Here is an 18,094-nt window from a genome sequence, read left to right on the forward strand (position 1 = left end):
CTCTACGTATTTGTATATGTACTTCTTCCTAATGCTTAATGTTACTAATGGTGCAAATACAAATATGTACAATTAAAAGAAATGACAATGCTAAGATAAATGAGTGGGAAGGCTAGAAAGGGTTGGATCATAAATGAAGTGGATGAGGACTTGAGAGTAGCATTAAAAATGAAAAATGGATATAGACGTTTCATAAAATGTGTATTATCTCACAAATTTATAGAAAAAAAAAACAAAAAAAAATGTAGGAGATAAAAGGAAAAGTGATAATCAATGAAGAAGGTATGTGGTATGAAATGGGTTCAACTATGATATGGAAAAGATATGATATCTGAAAAACTTCTGATCAATCAACTGGAATCGTAAACGTGGTAGCTAATCAGGTGTAATTTATTAAAATTCATGGGTGGGTTTTGATTGGCCAAAACTCTTTCCATACCATATTTTTCCTGCATCATAGATTTTCCCGGACTGAAATATATTTATTTCATTTTTTTACAAAAGAATATATATTTCTTTCATTTTTACAAAAAGTCAACAAATCTAAGAAAATTAGTAAACACAGGGAAGACCATTGAACAATTGCTGACATGGACAATCCTTGGTTTAATACTAGAAAAAATGATCCTGTTTAAAAGAGTAAATCATATGTAGGCAGCCACCCTTTGGCCTATACTTATAGGGTAGTGAGTAGTGACACAACCCCTTTGGCGTTTGTTTATTCTCATGCAATTCTCGTGTGCACATATAAAGGGGTGAAATACTTAAACCTCCCCTCACATTTTGAGGTTAATCATATTTATTGACTCTTTGTTAAATCCATGTCAGAAACCTAACAGAAATTGATGATTGCTTTATATTTTTGTAAAATGGAAAATTCCTGATTAGTACCTTATACTTTGGGCCTAGTGCCACATTGGTTCCCGAACTTTAAAATATGACAATTTAGTATCCAAACTTTCAAAGCATGCCAATTCAGTACTTGTCCTTAACCAACCGTTAAGTGACATTTGAAAAGACACAAATGCCTTTTCGAGTGTTATCTAATTTTCTTTATTAACCATCAAAACGTTGACGAAAAAAAAGTCCCAAATCCTTTTCTCCTTTGTTCAAGAAAGTTGGGTCATGTCTCAATGGGCATTTTGGTGACCCCAACTTTCTTGAATAAAAGAGGCAAGGACTTGTGACTATTCATTTTTTGTCAACGTTTAGATGGTTAATAAAGAAAATTAGATAACACTCAAAGGGTATTTGTGTATTTTCAAATGATGCTTAATGGCAGGTACTAAATTAGCACGTTTTGAAAGTTCAAGTACTGAATTGTTGCATTTTAAGTCCAGGGACCAAAGTGGCACTAGACCCAAAGTACATGGTACTAATCGGGAATTTTCCCTTTCTAAATTACCCGTAGATGATGAATTACAAGTTGTGAGTCCCCTTCCCCTTTTCAAACTATGTGAATTACAAGTTTCTAAATTAATGAATTACTCATACCTGTGCATAGTGTCAAGATATATGGAACCTCAATACCATAAACCGTGTTTATATGGAAATGCTGTGAAAATGGTGATCCATCATAGAGATTAGATTTGGTCCTTGCACTGTTCTCACAGCTGTGCAAACATTTTCATACTTCATATATTTTTATTCATGGAAGATATTCCCAATGCATAACTATATGGGGCTGGAAAGGTGCCACTTGCTGGTTGTAGTGGAGACTTGGGATTGAATCCCACTTGCACCTAGGTTGGGGGATGGGCTATCCCCCTCGCCGCTGTGTAGCCCTTGGAGCAAAAATAAAAAAAGAGCAAGGGGCTATAAGTACCGTATTGTGAGGAGCAATCTAAAGTCCCTCAATAGTTTGATAATGGCCAAAGCAACGGTAAATTATGATCCCTAAATTGCAACCTCGCCTCTTAATGTGATTGGTTAGGTGGAGGGCTTTAATTCCATGGCTATCTTCCACTAAAACCGCTTTGGCCACTGGTTTTCAGGTTAGTTGTTCAAACAGATAGTCCATTCTAACTTGAAAAAAAGAATTAAAATAAAAAATGGCCAAAACCACTATCCGGGTTGAATGACTTGATGGTTCGACCGCCCAAGTCAACGAGTCGCTAAGTCGATGGTTTTTGGCCAAAGACTATGTTAAGGGTGAAATGGAACCAATTGCTTGGATGGTTCCCATCTCGAATGGTCTGGCCGTCTAGGTCATTGACTGTTTGAAAGCATTGACCTTATAACATTTTAAAATTTTGAACTCACTTGAAAATTGGGAGTAGAAGTCAACCAAAATCATCAATGATCATGTTTTCCATTGACCCCAATTCTAATATGAAGTCCATTGCCTTCCATCCTACAGACAATGAGAAATTCTACCTTGCAAGTCATCTAAACAATACCTTATCCTCAAACCGGAGCTGATTACTTTGGTTAAGAGTACAAATACAAATATGTATGGTGCAAATACATGCAAAATAATACAAAATACAGGATTTTGCATTCTACATATTTATATTTGTACTCTTTCCAAACTTAGTCTTAACCTTCCTAATTTGGGAAATGAAAATTAGTACATATGGGAATTCAAGTTCAATGTTTCTTGCTTTGCATATGCCCCTAATTCGATTGAGTTGCTAAGGCAATATGGGATTGATTTTGAGAAGAACAATGTAGAGGGTTTTGCCCACCCAGAGATTATGTCTCATTCCCTTTCTTTCTAATCAAATCAATCAAGGTTTTAAAAACTGACTTAAAAATGAAACCACTTTGACCACCGGTTTCCGGGTTAGCAGTTCAGTCGTCCAGGTTGAATAGTTTAGGTAGTTGTTATATGTATGTGTGTCATTGCTCTTTTCTAGTAGGTGGTTGTTGGAAAAGGAATAAAGAAAATGAAAGAAAAAGAAAGAAGAAATAAAGGAAGGAGGCAATGAAGAAAGAGGAGGAGATGGGGGTGGTGGTGGTTCACTGTGCAATAATAATGAGGTAGCGAGGGTAAGAGACAGCAGCGGCGACCGCAGATTTGATATCAGTTCTCACCTCAGATCTATCTCTTAGTTTCTCTCCAATTTCTTTCTCTCACACACATACGAGATCTGAATTTTCATTTCAATCCCTCCCTTGTCTCTCGACATCCTTTTTGCTGACACTCACTTAAAAAATTAAATAACATTTTATTAATTCGACCACCCGGGTCAATATATATTCAACGGTTTCTCCAAAAGAGTGGTCCACTTGAAAGTCGAACCCTGAGATATGACCTTTTCCTGGGTGAAATAGTTCGACCACGGTTTGGTCATGAATCAAATGTGTAAATGGTCAAAGAAGGTTTATTTTGGTTTGTAAATAATATTACTCGAACAATAAAATGAAAAAAGCATGGGGTATTTGATAATTCAATACCCTCTCTCCATTCAAATTAACGGAAGGGGCCAATGAGTATAATTTATCCCAAATGTTTGAAAAGTTTTTTGGAGAAGTCTTATGGTTATATAGAAGTTTTAAATATTTACCAAAACCATGAGGGAAGGTTTAAGTAATTTACACTGTTTCTAAAACACCAACTTATGTCATTTTATGAAATTATTATTTTGCTCTTCCAATCCATCTCTCTCTCACACACATACACACTTTATTTATTTCTTTAATCATTCTCTCAACATGATTTATATGGAGAATGATGAACTTTGTTTCTTACTTGGCAAGGGTTTGGAAGCACAATAACTCAGTCCAAAAGAGATATTAAGATGTTTGGAACTAATACTGTTTTCACAAAAAATAATAAATCAGTACCATGTTGGTGTTTAGTGGTTTGGAGATACATTGTTTATTTGGTTGACATTTTTTTTTTCTAGAAAAAAACACTAAAAATGGCCATGCCTAGAAAGAAGATGGTTGAGAAAACACCAAAAAGGTTAAAAAGGGTATTATCTCAATTTCATACAGTTGTTACTTGTTAGCAACGATTACTTGATGTGGTGATGAAAAACACTTGGTGCAATAATGAAACCAAACAAAGAACATTGCTGTTTTTTGAAAATGTGATAAACCATTGCATGGGTGTTTTCTTAAAAAATGACAATGGAAAAATGATAACAGTTCCAAACAACTCCATTGTGATTTAGGGTCCATTTGGTTCCTTGGAATACTAGGTGCCTAAAATCAGAATTGGAATGAGCCATTTTGATTCTAATTGTTTGTTTGGTCGGAATGGGATTTTGATTCCCATTCTTGGGGGAATGGCCATTCTAGGCTCCTCCCTAGAGAATGGAATTTCTATCCCAAAGTCTTGTCAAGAAGCAAAGAACTCATAACAACCACCCTCAAAGCTTACTATTAATAAAATATAAATAAATCTTAACAAAATATTAGAAAATAAAAATAAAATAAAATAATAATAATAATAATAATAATAATAATAATACAATTAATGTAATAATAAAATAATAATAATACAATATTAATAAACAGCTAATGAAATAATAATAAAATATTAACAAAATAATAGTACTATAATAAAATATTAATAAACTATAAATTAATAATAACAAGCAAACAAATTATTTATTAAATAATAATAATAATAACAAATAAGTGAAAATAAAATATTGATATTATATAATTAAGGTAATAATAAAATGCTAACATATTAATTATTAAACATTAATAAATTATTTTTAAAATAATGAAACAAAAAATAATAGAATATTAACAAACTAATAAGAAAATAATAATAAAATATTACTAAAATATAATGACAAGTTATGATTAAAGTAACAATAAAATGATAATATATTAATAAAATATTTATAAATTAACAATGAATAGTAAGATATTAATTATTAAATAGTTAAATACTATTAAAATTCTAATAAAAGAATAATTATATATTCATAAAATATTAATAAAATAACAATAAAATAATAAATAGACTAATACAAAATTGAAAGATTTTAATTGATTTCGAGTCTAACTCCAAATGAACCAAACAACGACAATTGGAATTTGATTCCAATCCCTGACTAAACCAAATAGACGTTAGAAATAGGTGATTAATTATGATTCCAATCCTATTTCTAAACCAAATGGACCCTTAGCATTTCATCCTCTTGATAGCATTTGCTTTCAACCAATTGAATTTCGACCGGGTAGTTTAGTAAGTTTACCCTTATTTGTCAATCCAATTACCAAAATAGGGGCAAAGCGTTGGAACCCAGAAGTTTAGGTGTTTGTTGCAAAACAATGTTTAGAGGTTTATCGTAGAAAATAAAAAGTTAGGGGGTATATTGTCATCGGCCTTTGAGTACAGGTGAGAGTTTGTAATTTCCCCTTAAAAACAGAATGTTTGGTTGTAGGTGGTATCTTGGACCGTTTAACTAGACCAGCTGGGGTCACCCCTCTGTGAATCCGGATATATATAACTTTCTACTCTGGTGCGAGGGCGCGGCAACTCCCACTGCTTATCCACTCAAAGTTCTTTCTGAGTTGCGCTTGGAATTCGTTATGTCGAGAGGCACCGGCCACCTCTTGAAGGTCGTAAAGCAATATGCGGACATTTACTATAAAATCTTCAGGGCTCGATACGGGCAGCAGTTAATCGACCTGTGCGAGTTCCCAATCAAGCTCGTTTTGTCTCCTTTCACTCTTGCTTATGATATTGCCGGCTCTGCTCCCCGTGGCTTCGGTGTTCCCGAGTTCATTTCTCATCTTTCCTTCTCTGCAATATTTGTAAGTTCATTTTACCCATTGCAGTATCTTTTCTAACAATCGAATGAAAATTTGTTCTAGGTACGTTGTTAATTGGTGCATTGCGTTTTTATTCGTTATTTGATAGAGAATAACTATCCCGAATGTGTCGCATTTGTAGCGGTTCACTGATATTACTTACTGTTTGGTTAAGTGGGTTGCTGCCTGTTTGATTGTTCGTCTGTCTGTTGATAGAGGTTATGTTCAGTGCACTGCACCTGAATAATTTATGTGAATTGATTAAATGGTTTGATGGAATGCGTCATTTGATATTGTGAGAATTCTGTCCCGCTATTGTATTCTTTCAAGAGCACGGCATTACACTATTATTCTGGTCGTTTATTGAGGATCTATGTTGCCGTTAGTTCTTATACACCTAAACATTGGGCTTACCCTTTTATTCCTGTTGGTGAATAATTTCTATTTTGTACTAATCGTTTGGTTAAAGGGGTTGACCTCTGGACATCCGCCAGCAAAAGCTCTTACTTTCCCATCTATTGACTGCAGGCAGTTGCTACTCTTGGCACTTACGATATTGCCTTGGAGTTGGGGAAGAAGGTGCTTTGTCAAAGGTGCTCATCTATATTATCATTAAAGTTTCAACTAGTTTCCTTGGGTATAGCTTTTTTCTCCTCCTAGCATTAGCGTATTCAAATTTCAAAATAATTTTACAATCCTGAGGAGTTCTTTCTTGAAGGTTTCTAATTTATGACAATATCAAAACTTCTAAGGTGCTCTGGAATTTGGAGAAAACCATAACTTCAAATCATCATTCTGATTTACTTTCAAGTTATCTCAAAAGGGTTTGGTGTAACATAGGGATGCATTGGTTTTGTTGTTGAAATGCTTTCAATGCAATTTAAGTCATATTACAATTTGTTGAATTATGGTGCTAATGATAAATATTCATGCAATGATCCTTGCATGAACATATCTTTTAAGGATATTTGCATTGTATCTTCTTTAAGTATTTCTTAGATAGCAGGATGAAACTTTCCTTTGTTAAGTTCCTCCTCCCCCTGAAAGTGTCTTATTATGGGATTCCTCACTCTTGTAATTTGTCAAAGCATATTTTGAGTGTAAACAAACTTTTTGTTTAGTTTATCCACTTTTTATGTTTTACAATATGACAATATGGATAACATTGAGTGGTGCCCCTTTTAACCTTTTTTTGTTTTGTTTTTGAGCCTATGAACTGAGTTATTTCAGCTGATAAATTGGATATAGACTTTGGGTTCATGCATTAATGATCAAGTTAGTGCTAGTGTTCATGGAAGATGACAATGCATTTTGTTTAAACTTTGATGCTTTCTTTCTCAGAATTGCTTTTTCAAAGTGCAGGAATTGTAGGACCTGCAATGGATGGCAAGCATTGCGGTGCACTATGTGCAAAGGTATAGGGAAGGTGCACTATCAAGTCAAAAATTACACCTTGAAAAGGTAGCTCCATTTACAGCAGTTCTCTTTTATATTGGATTGGTTGATTCATCTTGAGGTCGAAGATGCGATCATGTTTTCTTTTAGTTCAGATTTCTGGTTTGTGCTGTGGATATTTTTGACAATAATCTATATATTTCTTCTTTTGGAATGTTGGAATGGATGAATAGGAAACTTAGAAATGAGGGTAGTAGAAAAGTTTTAAAGATCTATTTTGATATAAAACCTGTGTAAGAAAGAGGAAAAGAAAGAGAAGAGAAGGTTTATGTAGAGAAGAAAAGAGGAGAGAAATTGAAGAGAATGGGAGAAGCCAAAAATTAGGTCTGGCCACCCCTTTCATTAGCTTATATACTCACAAGTAAAAACTGAATACAATGACAAGTATGCCCTTAGTAAGTTGGTTACTTGTAAAATCCAAATAAACACTCTTAACTTAAAATAAACTAATGGGCCTTAGGCCCAATAACTCCCTTACTATGCTATGTAAATAAAAAACAAGTGATATCAGCCCAAAATTCAACACTCCCCCTCAAGTTGGGAATAGATGTCACACATTCCCAACTTGCGCAAAATTTTAAAAAGGCGCACGCCTGGGCTGAGGCGCAAGGCGCATTGGGCGCACGCCTAGGCACATCAGGCACGTGCCTTTTGAAAGAGGTGCGCCTAGGACCTGGGCGAGGTGCATACACCAAAATGCGCCTTGCTTGTGCGCCTAGGTGCGCCTTTTAAATCACTGAACCAGCCTCGCCTTATACCTTTCAATACTTCCGTCAGCCTTGTACTTCACTATATAAACCCATCTACATCAAATTGTCTCATTGCCATTAGGTAAATCCACAGTCTCCCATATCTAATTTTTAATCAATGCTTTCATTTCCTCCTGCATAGTTGTCTTCCATTTAGGTTTGGAAAGATCCTCACTAACACTCCTGGGTATAGACACAGAGTCGAGGAAGGAAAGGAAGGCCTGGTAGGAAGGAGATAATCCACTGTAAGAAAAATAGTGTGAGATGCAATGAGCAATACACTTCTTCTTTCCTTTTCGGAGTGCAATAGGGAGATCTAGGTCATTTGTAATGGTGTTAGGAGTAGGGGTGGTAGTATCAATAGGAACTAAACCATCAGAGGAAACAAGAGACATACATGGGTTTGTGTCAGTCAAACCTGGAATCTCTGATGAGCTGATAGGGAGTGATGTGGGTTCATCTGCTATGGAATCAACCTCCCTGTGTTGTTATAGGCGTTGTCGTGTAAAACACTGAAAGGTAGGGTGCAATGGAGGTGGCAAAGTGGGTCAAACACTAGAGTGTCTAAGCACGCCTCCGGGCGAGGCGCTCCCAAAACGCTCTAAAGCGTATGCCAGAGGCGTTGATACCTCTGAGGCGTACTCCTCTTGTGTTTTTTTCATGAGGCGTGCGCCTCATGCACATTTGATATAAAAAGACAGAAAAAAAAGAAAAAAGAATAAAAAAAGGAAAGAAAAGAAAGGGAAGGGAAAGAAAAAGAAAGGGAAGGGAAAGAAAAAGAAAGAGAAGAAAAAAAGAGAAAAGGAAAGGAAAGGGAAGGGAAGAAAAGATAAGGGGAAAGAAAGTGGTTTGCTCCCTGCCCCTTCGACAAGACCCCCCTTTCAACTAATTTTATGCATCTTTATTCTTCTTAATATAAAAGATTTTTATTAAAAATAAAGAAAAAATGAGATCCCCTCTTACTCTTCATCCTCCTCCTAACCCCCCTCCTCTTAAAGATGCTTACACTTCCTTGTGTCCCCTTCGACAAGACCCCCCTTTCAACTAATTTTATGCATCTTTATTCTTCTTAATATAAAAGATTTTTATTAAAAATAAAGAAAAAATGAGATCCCCTCTTACTCTTCATCCTCCTCCTAACCCCCCTCCTCATAAAGATGCTTACACCTCCTTGTGTCCCCTTCGACAAGACCCCCCTTTCAACTAATTTTATGCATCTTTATTCTTCTTAATATAAAAGATTTTTATTAAAAATAAAGAAAAAATGAGATCCCCTCTTACTCTTCATCCTCCTCCTAACCCCCCTCCTCTTAAAGATGCTTACACCTCCTTGTGTTTGGGAGGCTTACGCCTCTTGCATTTTGAACTACGCTTCGCGCCTCTAGGTAGGGGAACGCCTCGCGTCACGCCTCCGCGTTTTAAAACATTGGTGGACTCAAAAAGGTGACATCCTAGTAACATATCAGTTCCAGAAGATTGGACCATAACAACAATACCCTTTCTAATTTCCTGCATATCCAAGGAAGACACACTTCTTTGCCTTAGGGTCCAGCTTTAAGTGGTGAGGACCAAGAACATGGACAAAGCATACACATCTAAAAACCCTTAGAGGAATATGAAACATCTCCCCCTCAGGAAAAAAAAGGCTGAACAGAGTGCTATATCCAAGAACACGAGAAGGCACCCGATTAGTCAAGAAAATTGTTGTAAGAACTACATCACCCCAAAAAGAATTGGAACTGTAGAGCTCAACATCATGCTTCATGTTACTTCCACAATATGTTTGTTATTCTTTTATGCTACACCATTTTGTTGTGGAATGTATGTATAATTGCTCTGATGAACTACTCCATGCTCCAATAGGTATGATGCCAGGTTTTTCTTTTTTCAAAGTATTCCCTGGCATTATCTGATCTAAACACTTTTACTCGTACCCCAAACTGCGTTAACACCATTTGATGGAATTGTTGAACCAAAGACGGTACCTCATCATGGGATTTCATCAAATATATCCAAGAGTATCAAGAATAATCGTCCACAAACAAAAGAAAATACCAATAGCCACCCATAGAGGAAATATGGTATGGCCCCCACACATCAGTATGAACAATATCAAAAGTAGAAGAACATCTTTTATTGCTTGCTTGAAAGGAATGTGTAAAATGCTTTCCAAGTTGGCAACCCTCACACTCCAAACTGGTCAAATTGATAGACTCAAACAATTTTGGAAACAAAAAACACAAAGAAGAAAAAGACAAATGTCCTAACCGATTATGCCAAAGCATAATCTGACCCACTGGCTCTGACTCAATGTTCCCGTTGACATAATGATTCTGATGATTGGGAAGCGCATCAAGAAGATAGAAAACATTCACCTCATGACCACTCCCAGTCGTCTTCTTTGATTCCAGATCTTGCAAAACACAATGACTAAGTGGAAAAATCACTAAACAGTTCAAATTCTTTGTCAAGCTACTAACAAATAAAAGATTAGTGCTCAATCTAGGAACATGAAGGATAGAAGGTAGAGTAATGGTATCGGTTACCTTGATAGACCCTTTCCTAGCAATGAGAACATGTGGTCCATCGGCTATGGAGACTCTATCTCTGCCAGAGTAGAGGTGGTATGGTAAGAAGATGGTGGAAGTGTTGGTCATATGTTTTGAGGCTTCTAAGTCTATAATTCAGGGAGGTCCCCCTTACTTGTAGTGGATACATAATTTGTAGTGGCATGTGAACTACCTATATGTCCAAACAAAGTAGAATGGCTACCTCTTGATCCACCTGCACCTTGCTGTCCACTTGATAATGAGTTGGAATTGATTGTATCCCTCTGATTCAGAAACTGCCCATATCTCACCAATTCGACCCTTGTTGCTGCTGCTACAACAAACTCTAGAAAAACTGTAGTAGGTGGTCCTGATAAATCACTAGTCACTACCATATTCACATTTCCCTTCTTGTTTTTGAGCTGGCTTGATATAAGGTTAGGGTAAAGCTTCCAATAGGTATTTCTAGTATGTTTAGGTTTCTTATAACAACCATAGATCATATCCTTCTTGTCTTCCTTCCTTGGTTCATTTCCACTCTTATTCCCACTCCACTTAGGCTTCACTGTGCTAACCATAGCTAACTGCTCAAGGCTTGGGTTCCTCATCATCACATTCCTCCTACTCTCCTCTCCATATACAAAGGCATATGCCTGAGAGAGAGTTACACTGTCTTTGGAAAGAATATGATGTCATGTAATGTCATATTTAGGGTTAAGTCATGCTAGAAACTAAAAATCCCTATTCTTCTCTACCAACTTTTGATAAGTTGTTGCATCTTTGCTATTTTCCCAAACCACAGTCTCTAAATGATCCATCTCCTGCCATAAGGTTTTGAGGGCTGAAAAATAAATGGCAACAAACTTATCTCCCTACCTAGTAGCAATCACATGGTTTCTCAATTGGTAGGCTCTAGCAACATTCTCATTCTATGAATAAGTTTCTGCTGCTCCATCCCAAACCTCCTTAGCTGTATTAGCCCATAAAAAGTTCTTACTTATATGGGGTAACATGGAATAGTACAACCAAGTCATCACTCTGTAGTTCTCCTGTACCCACTGGGAGTAATTAGTCTTAGGTTTCTTTTCTTCACTGGTGACATACCCCAATTTCCCACGAGCTCCAATGGCCACCTTTCTAGATTGTGACCATTCTAAGTAGTTTGTACCATCCAACTTGACTGTAGTGATGGTCCCAGCCCCAAAGAGATCTATTGCACTTCCTCCCCTAGTCCCATTTCACCTGCAAATTTGTTTTCAACTGCACAACCCTCCATAACTCCCAGAACAGATTAGGAAATCAATTTGAGATGAAAAGAAAGAGATTTATCTCCTTTAGAAATCTCAAACACCTTCCTGGTACCCTAGAAGCCCCTCCCTCCAAAGATTCTTTTTTTTTTTTTTTTGTGGAGCAAGAGAAGAAAGAGAAGAGGCTGCCGCTCCCTCTAGAGGTCTCCAAAAAGACTGGGACTTGAACCACCCTCTTCAGAAAACCTCAAGAAACCATAAAAAACCAGAGCACCACTTCCTAGGTCAAAATTGAAGAGTCATACTCCCCTCTCATCAATTCTTCCTAATTTTGGTGCTGATCCCTAGACCAGCTACAAGGGATTGCAAATCCACAAAAAAATTCAAAATTGGGCTTACTTGAAGTCCTCGATCAGATCTTTACCTCATCATGCAGTTGGTTGATCTAGGGCTGCATGATGGAATAACTTAAATGTTTTGGAATGGTAGAATACTGATATGTTTCATTCTATTGCCAATGGGCATATTTATACAGTAAGCTGCTGCAATAAATAGAAAGAAAGAAAAATAGAAAGAAAAGAAAATAGAAAGAAGAAAAAATAGAAAGAAGAGAAAATAGAAAGTACAAAAATAGAAAGAAAGAAATAGAAAGAAAAAACTTTCTAAATCAATCCTTCCACAATCCTAGGAATATATACAATTCTATTTTCAGATCTAAACCAATAACCCCACGTTTTCCAACACTCCCCCTCAAGCTGGTGAATAGAGATCCTTCATTCCCAGCTTGGCTATAATTCTCCGAAAGTCTGTACTATTGAGCCCTTTAGTAAGTACATCGGCTAGTTGTCCTTTTGTAGACACATAGGGAGTGCAAATCAGCTTGCTGTCCAGTTTCTCTTTTATAAAGTGTCGGTCAATTTCGATGTGCTTCGTCCTGTCATGTTGAACAGGATTGTGAGCAATATTGATGGCTGACTTGTTGTCACAATATAGTTTCATAGGCTCTTCTCGTGGAATCTTCAGGTCTTCTAAAATTATCTTCAACCAGAGTAATTCACACATTCCTTGTGCCATAGCCCTGAATTCTGCCTCTGCACTTGACCGAGCCACTACATTTTGCTTCTTACTCCTCCAAGTGACTAAGTTTCATCCTAAGAAGGTACGATAACCAGAAGTGGACCTCCTATCTACTGGAGATCCTGCATAATCGGCATCTGTATATGCTTCAAGAGTCAGTCCTCCATTTCTTCTGAATAAAATTCCTTTTCCTGGATTGGCTTTCAAATAGTGCAGAATTCGATGAGCAGCCTGCAGATGAACTTCTTTAGGATTATGCATAAACTGACTTATTACACTTACAGCATATGCAATATCCGGTCGTGTATGTGCAAGATAAATGAGTTTTCCAACTAGTCTTTAGAACATCTCCTTGTCTACACTTGCATTCTCGTGGGCTTCTCCAAGTTTATGATTGGGATCTATAGGCGTGGAAGCTGGTTTACATGCCATATTTCCTGTTTCTCTCAAAAGATCAACAACATACTTTTGTTGAGAGATAAAGATGCCTTGTTTAGAATGTGCAACTTCAATTCCGAGAAAATACTTTAGTCTCCCCAAGTCTTTTATCTCAAATTCTCTGGCAAGGCAGTTTTTCAATGCTTCCTTCTCCTTTTTATCATTCCTAGTAACGATTATATCATCCACATAGACTAGTAGTGCAGTAACTCCCCCTGAGGCTGTGTGTTTGATAAACAATGTGTGGTCACCTTGACTTTGCTTGTAACCTGTACTTAGCATTACCTTCGTAAACCTTCCAAACCATGCTCTCGGAGATTGTTTGAGACCGTATAGTGCTTTCTTCAACCGACAAACTTTGTTCCCTTTAATGCCTTCTCCAAAACCCGGTGGAATGTCCATGTATATCTCCTCTTCTAGATCACCATGGAGAAACACATTTTTTACATCAAACTGTTGCAAATCCCAATTATAGTTAACAGCCAACGACAGTAACACCCTTACTGTATTCATTTTAGCTACTGGGGCAAAAGTCTCCTGATAATCTACCCCATAAGTTTGTGTATATCCCTTGGCTACCAGGCGTGCTTTGTACCTTTCTAATGACCCATCAGATTTGTACTTAATTGTGAACACCCATTTACAACCTACCGTCTTCTTGTTTCTTGGTAGATCCACAACTTCCCATGTGTTATTTTTTTCTAATGCCTCCATTTCCACTCTCATGGCTTTTCTCCACTCCTTATTAGAAAGTGCCTCGGCTAGAGTATTAGGAATTGGAATGGTGTTAAGGCTGGCTAGAAAACTTTTATGGGATTTAGAGAATCTTTGGAATGATACATATTTGGCTAAAGGGTACAATGGGCATTTGGTACATTCTCTAGTTCCTTTTCTCAGTGCAATAGGTAGGTCATACTCATACTCAGACTGTGAAGGTGTAGGTTCAGGATCTAAGCATCCCTCAGTTCTAGGATTAGGAGTTGAATCTTGGACTTGCACAGGTTGAGGATCTGGATTTTTCCTCCTAGAGTAAACCTGCATATATCTCACATTATCATGCACATCATTCGTGGGGTTAGTAGTGTTCGAATTTGGTTCAATGGTCGGGTTGTTTGACTCTTGTTGAGACTCGGGAATGTGGGGCTCAGAGGAATGTGACTCAGAGGGATGTGATTCTTGACGATTGAATGTGTGTGAGGAGGGTAAAACATCTAGGGAGAGTAGATCCGATGCTTTATCTTCCATTAATGAGGGCTCCCCCTGAAGATAAGGTTGAGTGAAAAAAGATTTTCCTTCCTCAAATGTGACATCGATGGAGGTGTAGAATTTTCCGGTGGCTGGATGATAACATTTATAACCTTTTTGAGTTGGGGAATATCCCAAGAAGACACACTTGATTGCTCGTGGGTCTAATTTTCCCTTATTATGGACATGAACAAAGGCAGTGCAGCCAAAAATTCTTGGTGTGAGATTATTTGAGGCTCGAATATCAGGGTAAAATTGAGAAAGGACTTGTATTGGGCTTCGGTTGTCAAGAACTTTAGATGGTAGTCTATTTATGGTGTAGGCAGCAGTAAAGACAGCTTCCCCCCAATATTGTTTTGGCACCTGATTTTGAAAGAGAAAGGCTCGGGTGGTTTGCAAAAGATGGCAATTTTTTCTCTCAGCTACCCCATTCTGTTGGGGAGTGTTAACACAGGAGGATTCATGCACAATGCCTTCTTTCTGAAAAAATGGGGACAAATTCTGATTAAAATAATCTGTAGCATTATCAGATCGAAACCTTTTAATTCTCACACCAAACTGAGTTTGGACCATGTTATGAAAGTTGGGAAGAATCGTACCCACATCAGATTTAGACTTAAGAAAAATCCATGTGACCCTAGTGCAATCATCAATAAAGGTGACGAACCATTTGGAACCAGTAATGTTGAGAATTTGAGAAGGGCCCCATATATCCGAATGAATCAAATAAAAAGGAGTTGAAGATCTTTTATTGCTGATTGGGAAAGAAACCCTTTTGTGCTTAGCAAGTTCACAAACATCACAATGAAAGGTTTCAACATCAATTCCTTTAAACAAGGAAGGAAGCATTGTTTTTAAAATAGGAAATGATGGATGACCAAAACGGAAATGATGACGCCAAATTAAATCTTTATTGGAGGTAGATAAGAATGACTCGTGTGTGACATGCATAACAGTGTGAGATGATTTGCTGGTTGCTTCAAGGTAGTAGAGTCCATCTCTTTCCTTAGCAAGTCCAATCTTCTTCCCCGAAACCTGGTCCTGAAATACACAGTAAGAAGGGAAGAACACAACATTGCAGTTCACATCCTGGGTGAGTTTATGTATAGAGATAAGGCTAGTGGATAACTTAGGAACATGAAGCACATTTTTAAGTAATAGGGATGGAGTAATTTGAATATTCCCAATCCCTGTCACTGTGGTGAAAGAACCATCAGCAACAAAAATTTTTCTATACTAGGACCGGGTGTATAGGTGAGAAAATGTAGTGAAGAGGGTGTCATGTGGTCAGTAGCTCCAGAATCAGGAATCCATAGAAAAACACTAGCCGAGGCATGTAATCCTAGAGATAAAGACTCACCTGAGAGAGCAAGAGAGGTAGAACCACTTCCTGGTTTCAAGGATTTCAGGAAGCATCTTAGCCTTTCAATTTCTTCATCATTAAATGGTCCCTGACTTGAGTGTTCTTGCTGCGGGGTTGTGGAGACATTATGGGCCTGTTGAACTCCTTTTGAAACTCCTCGATTTCCCCATTCCTTGCTGGATGTGGGAGGTTTCCCATGAAGTTTCCAGCACCGATCTTTCATGTGTCTGGGCTTCTTGTAATAGGTGCACCAGAGGTTATCGTTAGAGTCACGGGTGGTTGTGTCACGAGCCAAGTTGTGATTGTTCTCACCCTTTGAACCACTGTAACTTCCTCCCCTTGCCACCATGGCTGAGCCTTCGGGATCTTTAGGCTCAAGCATGATTCCACGGCGGCTTTCCTCAGCTCTGACAAGGGCTATGACTTCATTCAATGGAGGCACTTCTTCTTTGCCAAGAATTTGTATTCGGACCTGATCAAATTCAGCATTCAGTCCGACCAAAAAATCATACACCCTATCTCTTTCAATAAAATTCTTCAAGATCACAGCATCATCTGCGCACTTTGTCTCAAGAACCTGATAATGATCAAGCTCATGCCATAAATTTTGCAGCAGATTTGCATACTCTGTAACACTCCTGCTCCCTTGTTTGGCCGCCACAGTCTTTACTTTGACCTCATAGACATGAGCAGCGTCATGGGCTTTGGAATAGGTTTGTCGAACAGCATCCCAAATAGCCTTTGCAGAGGGAAGAAACATACAAGTATCACTGATCTCGGGTGTCATTGAACTCCACAACCATGACATAATCATGGAGTCCTCTTCGTCCCAAGCATCAAAATTTGGCTCGCCCAACCTTGGTCCTGTTCCAAGGAGGTGACTAATTTTTCCTTTTCCCTTCAAATAGGTACGCACTAGTTGTGACCACTTCAAGTAATTCTGGCCATTCAGTCTATATGTTGCCTGAATATTCTGCAAATCACCAGTGTGAGGATGAGAGTTTGTTGTTCCTTCATCGGTTTGGACGGGAGCACTTGTTGCAGTCATGTCGGACATTGTTAATGGAGGAAAAATAAGGCCAGCAGGAAAGGAGAATAAAGGAACACTTCTGGTTACAGATCAACACTGAAGGCCAGAAGAGAAAAACACAAAAAACTGGCAATGAAGGCCGAAAAAATCTCAAGGTTGACAAACCTAGAGCTTTGATACCATGTTTTGGAATGGTAGAAAACTAATATGTTTCATTCTATTGCCAATGGGCATATTTATACAGTAAGCTACTGCAATAAATAGAAAGAAAGAAAAATAGAAAGAAAAGAAAATAGAAAGAAGAAAAAATAGAAAGTACAAAAATAGAAAGAAAAAACTTTCTAAATCAATCCTTCCACAATCCTAAGAATATATACAATTCTATTTTCAGATCTGAACCAATAACCCCACGTTTTCCAACATTAAACAATCTCTAAACTTGCTTTGTTTCCAAGTAGAAAAGTTTAGAAGATCTGTTTTGATATAAAACCTGTGTAAGAAAGAGGATAAGAAAGAGAAGAGAAGGTTTATGCAGAGAAGAAAAGAGGAGAGAAATTGAAGAGAATAGAAGAAGCCAAAAATTAGGTCTGACCGCCCCTTTCATTAGCTTATATACGCACAAATAAAAACTGAGTACAATGACAAGTATGCCCTTAGTAAGTCGGCTACTTGTAAAATCTAAATAAACACTCTTAACTTAAACATAAACTAATTTGCCTTAGGCCCAATAACTCCCTAACTATGCTATGTAAATAAAAAACAAGTGATATAAGCCCAAAACTCAACAAGGGTTTAAGCAAACTAGACTCCAATGAGGCAGACGTTGTGCCTCCAAATATTCAAGGCAATGGCAGTTGCAGAGAGAGAGAGAGAGATCCCTATTTATAGTACTTTCTTTTAGTTATCTCTTTGACCATTATTCTAGAATATCTTTTAGAAACCAAGATAGGATACCACAAGTTGCCAGTTGTTAGCCACTATTCAAATGGCTTGATTTGTTATATTGAGTTGGATCGGTCCAGTTTGACTCGGGTTCATGTCAGGCCAACCATGTTTATGGACTTTTATAAACTGATAGTCTTATAGAGGGAAGGTAGACTAAGATGATTTGGGTACATGCAAAGAAGACCATTTACAACACTAGTAAGGTGATATTTTCAAGTTGAAGGGGCTATGGAGAGCTAGGGAAAACCAAAACGGACATGGGTTGAAGTAGTGAG

At 37.5% G+C, this 18,094-nt stretch overlaps 1 protein-coding gene across 1 annotated transcript in view; it reads left to right on the forward strand.

Moving 5' to 3' along the window:
• The first annotated feature begins 5,404 nt into the window (after positions 1 to 5,404).
• EMB2737 (embryo defective 2737) overlaps positions 5,405 to 18,094 on the forward strand; it is a 49,607-nt gene continuing 36,917 nt past the window's right edge. The window contains exons 1-3 of the mRNA XM_010261939.3: positions 5,405 to 5,724; positions 6,250 to 6,314; positions 7,084 to 7,182. Of these exons, the coding sequence (XP_010260241.1) occupies positions 5,500 to 5,724; positions 6,250 to 6,314; positions 7,084 to 7,182 (389 nt within the window). The 5' untranslated portion in view covers positions 5,405 to 5,499. The remainder of the gene's footprint in view (positions 5,725 to 6,249; positions 6,315 to 7,083; positions 7,183 to 18,094) is intronic.

Source organism: Nelumbo nucifera, chromosome 1 (assembly GCF_055504915.1).
Source record: "Nelumbo nucifera cultivar China Antique chromosome 1, China Antique-T2T, whole genome shotgun sequence".
NCBI classification, from domain to species: domain Eukaryota; kingdom Viridiplantae; phylum Streptophyta; class Magnoliopsida; order Proteales; family Nelumbonaceae; genus Nelumbo; species Nelumbo nucifera.